This window comes from Anser brachyrhynchus (genome assembly GCF_964034855.1).
Source record: "Anser brachyrhynchus genome assembly, chromosome: 2".
NCBI classification, from domain to species: Eukaryota; Metazoa; Chordata; class Aves; order Anseriformes; family Anatidae; genus Anser; species Anser brachyrhynchus.
The window spans coordinates 45,062,540-45,071,823 of NC_137695.1; the positions used below are offsets into that span (position 1 = coordinate 45,062,540).

The window sequence follows — 9,284 nt, forward strand, 5'->3', positions numbered from 1 at the left end:
CCAAAAGCACCTTTGTACCATGGGACCCGTTAAAAAGGCCTTCCTCTGTAAGGAGAACTAGGTCAGTGCTCCTCATGGAGGGAGAAGTGGCTCTGTGCTGGTGGCAAAGGCAGAATTGTTGGGCTGGTAGTCAGCACAAATAGCTGCCTGCAGATGGGAGACTTTAACTCCTATGCACGTAGAGGCTTGAAAGCTTTTGGGGAAGGGAGGAGCGAGTGCTACAGAGATTTGAGACTTACAAAGACCGCTCAGGCTGGCTTACAATCGCTGTAAGTGAGGTGAGCTCCCCTCAGCCTCCAGAGCAAAGTTCTGACTCACCTAAAGTGAAGGCTGGAATTTCAGCAGGATGCCCCCAGTTTCTCCAGACAAAGATTAAGATATAGGTAATTGCGAGATCAAATAATTTGAAAACGTAATGGTCAACGCGTCTAAGCAAACCTTGACTGGAGGTCAGTTTGAACACTAGCACTTGAAAAGGAAGTTCAGTAAATCCAGAGCTCCCTCTTCCAGGTGCATTTCATCTCAAATAAAACTGAAATGCATTCAGACACCAAGCACAGGAGCAAGATGTTTAGACAAGAATAATATAAAAAATATGGGGTGTTTTTTGTTTGTTTGTTGCTTCTTTTTCTTTTTCTAAGATATCTGCATAACCAGCAAATCACTCAGCCCAGAGCTGCGGCTGGTTCACAGAAGCAGCAGTAGCTTTTACACCTTTCAGCCATAGGTTATGCTAAGGGGCCCAGTCCTGCTCCTATAATTGCTCTCATTGCCCAGACTTCACAGGGAAAAAAAAAAAAAAAAAAGACTAATACTGGTTTTTCCTACTGTTGATATCAGTTTAGGAAAATTTACCTGCTGATCTCAGGAGGAAACTGGGGCAGAGTATATTCCCCTCTCTGCCCCCAGCAAGTCCCATACATGCTCTATGTGAAATCAGGTAAGAAAATAAACACCAGGACTTCACCTTCAGCTGTTTCTGAACAGCAGATCCTGTTTCTTTACATTCAGCTCCACGAAGTAAATTAGAGAAGTATATCCTGACGGGCAAACTACATCTTAGTCAACTATAAATGCAAAATTAAGGTACAGATAAGCAAACCCATTGTTCTCAAATATTTGTGCCATCACCTCTGTTTGGCACTGTTCCCTCACCGAAGGGCAGCAGCTGTCCGGTTCGTGTAAGGCTTAGGAATAATGTAGTGAAGAGCTAACATTGCCATCATGTGGTAAGCATTAGAAACAGAATTATACTTTGCATTTTTTCTATATCCAAGTATCTCTAAAAAATAAAAAATAAAAACCAGACAAACCAGCACAGGCGCACTGCACCCGTTGTTTGGAAAGTAGGTAGACTGCTGACATGATGCAAGGCCACAAAAAGTTTCAGAAAGGTTTCACTGACTTGTGAGGACCACCACTTGCTGCTGACGCACAGCACGCTGTCAGAAACACAGCGTAGTTACCAAAGACTGGTATATTCTCTTGTTTCTCTGTCCCCCTTTCCTCCTAAGAGTAAAAAAAATAGATGTTTCCACAGAAGCAATTGAGGAGAGTCATGGTGTTACAGAACCAAGTGTCTTCTAGGGCATGTAAAGCTCGCTCAGTGCTTTAATATCACTGTCCCCCAGCACGTCCCCTTCTGTCGTGTGGTGTTAGGGCAGAAACAATCACCCACTGGCACTTAGCCCTCCCTGGAAGATGAACAAGCACGTCATGTGCTCATTCATACTCTAGTAAAGGACTCATAAAAATTTAGCCAGCATCACACATTCGTAGCACACAGAATTCATCCCTGCGTTCAGGTACAGCTGTCCCTGAGCAAACGGTGAGGTTCCTGCTCAGAACCGTGGCGGCCACCAGGTAACGTGGCAGGTTACAGCACCCTCAGCATCACGGAAAGGTTTCAAGTTCCTCAGTAGCTGCCAAGTGGTACAGGGGGGAATGGACACAATAGACAAATTCTTTGAAAGCAAGCGCTTCCAAAATGGGCAAGGATTATAGAAAAATCACTTGTGAATTCGTTATGACTGATATGCCTTTCAAATTAATTTGAAGTTTGAGTTTCAGAGTAGGTGGATTTAATCACTTTGAAATCCAGTGTAACTCAAAATCTCCAGGTGCTTGAACACAGCAATCAATCTCAATTTTAATCTCAATTTGCATCATTTCTTAGGCTTCTCTTCCTTAGTTATAGCCATTCATTATCAACCATGTGCTTGAACTCAATTTCCAAAGCATATAAATAGCTCAAGACAACATAAAGTGCTTGAGCAAGCAGATGCCCAATTTTGGCTTAAATAAGCAACACTAGGCACATAACTACTTTGAGGCATACATTTTTAGAAGCATATGCTCATGCTCATATATCGTTAAATATACTGATGTATTTGATAATATAAGCATATAGGTCCTACAACCTTCATTTTAATATTTTCCCTTTTCAATTTTATGACAGTAAAAATAATTTTCTTTTCAGCTAGATCTCAGACTATCATTTCTTCATTCAACATGAAGAAAGTACATCCTGTCAATAAATTGCACACAAGGAAACATATGGAAGAAACGGATGCTGACATTTAGAGATGTAGACTTTTTAAAGTGTGAAGACTAAACCCATTATTACAGTGTTTCAAATTGATTAATTTTTAGGTCACGCCCCTTTTTGCTTATTGGTTTTGATTAAGAAGTAGTAATTATATGCTGCATAGTTTAAGGAACTGTAATTAGGGTCAGGTATAAGCTACTGATGTAAGCTATCAACTTCAAACGTTCTGAAAAGCAAGCATGATAACGGAAGTCACCAATTTCATTCTTGTTAATACACCTCATTGTTATAACTGCACTTACAGTACAACTGTATGCTTTTAGACTTCCAGGGTATGGAAGTATCCCAGGTAACTGCTTATAGGAAGTTTTTGGTTGTGGGGTATGTTTTTTTAAGAAGAGCGTTTCAACAGCAATTTGTCAGTCTCCCAAACACTGGCATACCTGCATTCTAACCAGAAGATGTATTTTCAATTGGCCTGAAGTTGTAAAAAAAAAAAAAAAAAAGGTTTAACTGATCATTTCTCACATCAAGGACTGTACTGGTAATTTTGTTCATTCCGTACCATTTAATAGCAGACCGCTTTAAAATGTCTGAGGACCTGAACTACTTTGAATAACAGAGTACACAAATATTTCAAACAATATTGGGTATGGAGTACTGAGCATAGTCTGTATGGTCAACATGACGTGACAAAAACATCCCTGTGTGTTTCAGAGAAACCATGACCCCAACCCTTGGGACATGAATAAACGAGACAGACAACAATTCTTGGTCAGGAGCAAAATGAACTTATGTTTACAATTTAGATCCATTTGTCATTTCTGAATAATCAGAACATAGACGCAAAGTAAAACATAACTAGAAGCTCATTTTATTTCTCTTTCTTCTCTGTCTTCTTGACTTTTTTAGAAGTCTTCTTCTGGAGCTTCTTAATTTCATGCTTAATGATCCTGTTTCTCTGTGAAAACAAACAAAAAATACTATTAATCAAAATGAAAACTGTAACAGTTCAAAAGCATTATTCATTAATTTCAATTCTAATCTTTCAGGTTCTGCCCTTTCTGATAATCACCCTTTGCTAACCTGATTATATTTTAGTTAAGTCGACAGATTTACCATGCATTACATCTAAAATGTCAAATCCCACCTAAAACTGTTCTACCAAGTGGCCAACATTGTTCTGGCTGGAAACTTGGGCATCCCAACACCCCATGTGTAAGGAGCCTGTTACAGAACAAAATATTATCTGTGGCCAATCTAGAATATTCTATTTCATCTCCTTCCTCAGCTGTAACTGGGAAGAATGACGCACAGATCACGTGAACTCAGCTTTGATCAATGACTGAATTGGTGGCCAAAGAGGCATCAAAATTCAAGGCCCTCACATACTTCGTGTCAACCAACAACAAAAGCAAGGCTACTAACATCTGTGTATGACTCTAAAGTGAAGCTTACAAGCAGAAACCCTGTAAGGAAACCACACTCAAACACTTACCATTTTCTTTGCTTTCATAACCTTGTAACGATCAAAGTCAGTCATTTTGGCTTTCTGTTTGGAAAGAAAAAAAAAAACAACATGCATCAGTTATAAAACTCAGAATTTCAAAATATTCCACAAGTAACTCCGATCATCTGCACGTGAGGTCTAGCTACACACCTACAAGTAGTTCTCTACAGGCCTTCACTGGGAAGTGAGGATGCGAAACTAAAAGCTGTAATTACCAAACAAAACAAACCTTTACAGTAAAACTACAAGAAGTTAAAGCTGATAGAGATTTTAATCTATACCTTAACTATTTTTAGCCTTAGCAACAGAAAATACATAGGTTATTACATTGCACCTAATTGTACTGCTTCTGCTCATGAAAAAGTATATTACTCATCCAGTCAAAATCTGTACCTTTGCCCTGGCTTCAATCTTCTTTGCCCATCTTGTCGCTGCCCATTTTTCATTTATATTTTCCTTCTCCCAGGCACGTCGCACAAACTTCTGACGAGCACTGCATTAGAACAATCATTGAGTTATATTCACGGTCTTTCCAACAAAGACTCTCTAAATGCTAGTCCATTAAATTTCATCCAAGATCATCCTTCTACATTCCTTCAGATGCTCAGTTTAAGCCAATGCCACATACATCTCTGTGGCCTGATTAACATCTTGTTATGTAAAGGCTTTGCTAGAACTAAGCGTATAAGTGATTTCAAGAGGCATATTAACACTCCCAGCAATGCTTCTGAATCACAGAGACAACATTTTTTTTTTTGTTTCTAAATTACAAATTTAGATAGTACCTAGAGTAGCCCTGCTGAGAGTCAACTTACTTAATATCTGAAGGCAACCTGAACAGCAGCAAAAGCAAAGCTGCCCAGTATTACTGCAGCTGTTGCCCCCACTGCATGCAGCCCATGCCTACCTGCAAGTTGCCTAGGCCTGTCTGCTGTTTCCTTCCCTCCAGTTATTAGCCAGCAGCAAAAATAAAAACTTAAACGTACTCAACTGTCCTAACGCAGTCTGCCCAATTTTAACTGCATACATGCTAGATCATTGATTTAATGATGTACAAATGCTCTTTATCAGATCATGTAATTCAGGCATAAAGCGAGAGCACGTTTCACATAGGCCAAATATTGCAAACACACCTGTGCGGGAACTTGATCACGAAGTCAGTCAGTTGCATGCACTTGAAAGGCATAGCCTGCCTCCTGACACCACTGCAGGGGCCATCGACCAGGGCCTGGAAAGAACAAAAAAACAGTAGGTTTTAATCTCATAATTTGTATTTTTTTTCAGCTTTTCCAGGATCAAGAAACCTTTTCATCACGTGAAAAGAACCTCCTGGTCCAGGCATTTACTTTCAGCACACAAAAGTGCCACTTGGGAAGAACTTCTTTACGGAAAGGGTTGTTAGGCACTGGAATGGGCTGCCCAGGGAAGTGGTTCAGTCACCATCCCTGGAGGTCTTTAAAACACATTTAGATGTAGGGCTTAGTGATATCATAGAATCATAGAATATCCCAAGTTGGAAGGGACCCACAAGGATCATCGAGTCCAACTCCTGGCACCACACAGGTCTACACAGAAATTCAGACCATATGACTAAGAGCACAGTCCAAACGCTTCTTAAACTCCATATGGTTTAGTGGAGGACTCGTTAGTGTTAGGTCAGAGGTTGGACTCTGTGATCTTGGAGGTCTCTTCCCACCTACGTGATTCTGTGCATTTTTAAGCTTTACGCTCCAATGGACATTACTCAGCCACGTGTTCTCAGGAGCCATACAGGGAGGCGTTCAGTTTGCCCGTGAAAACACGTGGTCATTGAAGTTTCATACACACTAAGAGCCATTAAAGCTCATATTTTTGCCAACTGCTTATTTCCTTGACAAACTTTTTCAGAAACTCCTCCCTTTCTTATCTCCCCGCAGCCCCCAGCGCACGGGCAGCGTTCCGGCAGCACGCCGAGGCCCCCCCACCCCCGCCCAGCTCACCCTGTTCTGGTCGATGACATCCACGACGGCCACCAGCTTGCCGGCGTGCGGCCCGAAGGCGACGAAGGCCACCCTGCCGATCTCCACGAAGCGCTTGAACACCTGGGGGGGGGGGCGGCAGCCGTCAGTCACCGCGCACCGAGACCCCCCCTCACGCCCTCCCCGGCCGCCCCTTCCCTCACGGGCCCGGCCCCGACCCCCGCCCGGCCCCCGCCCGGCTTCCCCCGACCCCGGAGCCCCCGGAGCGGCCGCGGGCCGGCGGCTGAGGCGCGGGGAGGCCCCGTGGTCGCCGCCCCCCGGGCCGGGCCCCGCCGCCGCCCGCCCGTACCATGATGGCGGCCGCGGGCAGAAAGGAAGAGGAGGGCTCGGCGGCGCCGGAAGCCGCCCCCCGCGAGGCGCTACTGCGCACGCGCGCGCGGGGCGCCTTCCCGCCCGCTGGGGGGAAGGGAACGCGTGGCGGAGGGGGCGTGGCTACGTCGTGGGGGCGTGGCCAGGGCGGGGCTTGTGGATAATGCACTGGGGGCGTGGCTAAGGTGGCGCCGGCGCGCCGGCGCGAGGCGGCGCGGGGGAATGGCGTTGTGCTGCCGTCGTGTGTGTAGGAGCGAGGCGCTTGGGGTTCAGCCCCCTTGAAGGACTGCTCCGATGGCAGAGTAATACTGGAGGGACGCAGCAGATCCAAGGACTCGTGCGCTGGCAGAGGCTGGTATCTCGTGGGTGAGCTCCAGAGAAGGTTGGCAGAGCAGCAGGATGGAACGTGCTCCCCAACGCCACTGGTTAAAATTGCCCTGCTCTTCGGAAGGCAGAGTGCTCTAATGAGGACATAGACTAAAAAAAAAAAAAAAAAAATACCGAAATTGTGTATGTTTTCATATCATAGAGCAGAACTGAACCCGAATTTGGAAGAACGGCTTGGTGGTACACGCTGCAGTACTCTAGGCACGACAGAAAAATGCAAAATGAACTTGTAGGTAGGAGTGCGTGTTCAGAAAAAACTCCTAGGGTAAAAGCAGCGCTATGCTTCAGCTTACTGGCACCTGGTGGCAAAGTTACTGCTTTTCCTTTTAATAAGTAAATATATAAGTAAAAGGAGCATTTCAGCGGCTGCATTATATCCACCGAGGTACAGAGGAACACGCACAACTCCTCACACAAAATGGAAGCACCTGCCCTGCGATGCTAAGTGAACCGCTTCCTACTGCGCATGGCCAAAGGCATCTTGGCCAAGCTGGTGCCACAGATGCACAATCGTGCTGCCAGAAGGACACATTTGTTTTCTTCTCAGACCTTGGCACCTCCAGAGACAGGTGCTGGGCTGCCCTTTATCGCTCCGCACCTATTGCCACATAAACTACATTTCCTAGAGAGTGAAGACACAGGGTGCGCTCTCTGTGATCCCGCAGAACGGGTCTTCCCGTTCTTCAACGGTGTTGAAGCAGTGCTGCGGATGTGATGAACGAGGTGGAGAGGTGTCTTGAGGCGTGACCAGCCTGAGAGCATCCTACAGATCTTGGCCGAAACCTGTGCTGTAAGGAGAGTTTTCAGAACAGCGAAACGTAAGCACAACGTACGGCAGAGCACCGATGGAAAATCTGTCTGACCTTCATTCCGACGGGTCTTCTGTCATCAGTGGAAATAAATATCCCAATTGAGCTGTAGGAAGTGTAGTGTTTATTGTGTATACGATTTTGTTTCTACAATACAATAGAGCAGGTAAAAAAAAATGCACTTAATTGATGTATTTATTATGCAAGTGCCTGGGGAACCGATCATAAAAACATTAAGGAGCACTTAACTCCATCAGGTATTCTTGGAAGTCCCATCCAGAATACCATTACAACAATATTTTACTGTGTGCTTTATGATAGTAATACATTAATACCTGTATTAATCCCGTTATTTTTGCTCTGGGTCAAGGCAATAGATAATGGCTTTTGGATTCTTCTGTTCTGCCATGATCTAGAAAAATACTTCTCCTCTCCCTCATTTGATGCAACAAAACTCGCAGGGATTTAGTAGTTGGAAGGAAGGGAGGTTACCTAAAGCCTTGCTCTTTTTAATGACCTCTGCTTGTTTTATTGCAGAGAGACTCAAATGCACTGACGAGTTGAGTACATGACGGCTGTATCTGCTCTACGTAACTCTAAGCTGCATGCATGCATTCCTGCATCTGTTAGGATCACAAACGGCTGGAAGAGGCATCACAGAAAGCACCAGACTTGGGCTGTGCCTGAACACCAAGCAATGAAAACAATTCAAGAGCATGAATGTAGTGGAATGAAAAATCACAAAGTGCTGAAGCTCCCTCAGGATCAGTGCAACCTCCTGGGTATCGCGTTGGACTGTAACCGCTAAAGGAAAGCAGGGCTTTGTGCAAGTAAAAACGAAGCATAAGAACAGGACTTGAAGATTAAGCTTAAAAACATTTTCTCCCATGAATACACTTTTTAAAACATGCAGTTGGCCTACACAAATTTTGCTGAGCAAGTAGCTGTAGATACTGCCCTCCTTATTACACAGAAGAAAAACATAAAGTACAGACGAGCACTATTTGTGATACATTGTCTTCATTGCCATTCAACTAAATATAATTTGTTACTGAAATAATTGAATAATAATAATAATAAAATAGAATAAGAACTCCCTAAATTGGGGTATAACTGACTATTGCACTCAGTGGTTTTCTTTTTCTGTTCTCTTAACTGCTTTTCTCCTCCTTCATCAATACTGAATTATGCCATGCACTACAAGTTACTGCTTTCTTTTGACACGTTTGCATGTTGCTTTATGGGAAGTTTCTCACTTTTCCCCGCATTCAGAAATGTCCTCTGGTATTTCCTCTCTCACATGTTTCTTCTGGTGGATTAAATTTTTTATGCTTCTCCATAGCTGAAGTTTTGCTTCACGTTACACATTCCTGTCCCTACTCCCAATGCCTGAGGATTCTTTTTGTAATCAATTTGTGTCTTGATCTACTGCCAATGATAACTGAGAAGTGCCTCTTCTCTTTGGCACACAACCTTTCAGATCTACATTATGTCAGTGAACCTGAAGTAAGCCCTAAACAGTGCCATTGTCCCTCAGTAAAATGTTAACAGTGTTCAGAAGTAGAAGTTGTTTATGTGTCATGTATACACACATGTATGCAATCTATGTATATGTAAAAACATCAGGAGAGTGGGTTGGCTTTAGTCTCTCGTGTTTCCTCACTGGGAATACAGATTCTGGAGATGACGAGCACTGTCCACTC

At 43.8% G+C, this 9,284-nt stretch overlaps 1 protein-coding gene and 1 long non-coding RNA gene across 2 annotated transcripts; one reads left to right on the forward strand and one right to left on the reverse strand.

The window, feature by feature from the left end:
• Positions 1 to 3,316: 3,316 nt before the first annotated feature.
• Positions 3,317 to 6,488, reverse strand: RPL14 (ribosomal protein L14). Its single transcript, XM_080582708.1, has 6 exons — positions 6,366 to 6,488; positions 6,038 to 6,139; positions 5,192 to 5,286; positions 4,452 to 4,551; positions 4,047 to 4,100; positions 3,317 to 3,509 (listed from the first exon to the last, which is right to left on the reverse strand). The coding sequence occupies exons 1-6, from the start codon at positions 6,366 to 6,368 to the stop codon at positions 3,423 to 3,425; spliced, it is 441 nt and encodes a 146-aa protein (XP_080438834.1). The 5' UTR covers positions 6,369 to 6,488; the 3' UTR covers positions 3,317 to 3,422.
• Positions 6,489 to 6,785: 297 nt separating this feature from the next.
• On the forward strand, positions 6,786 to 8,695 carry LOC308190904. Its single transcript, XR_013947563.1, has 2 exons — positions 6,786 to 7,747; positions 8,121 to 8,695. It is a non-coding gene; the product is annotated as an uncharacterized lncRNA (long non-coding RNA).
• The last annotated feature ends 589 nt before the right edge of the window (positions 8,696 to 9,284 follow it).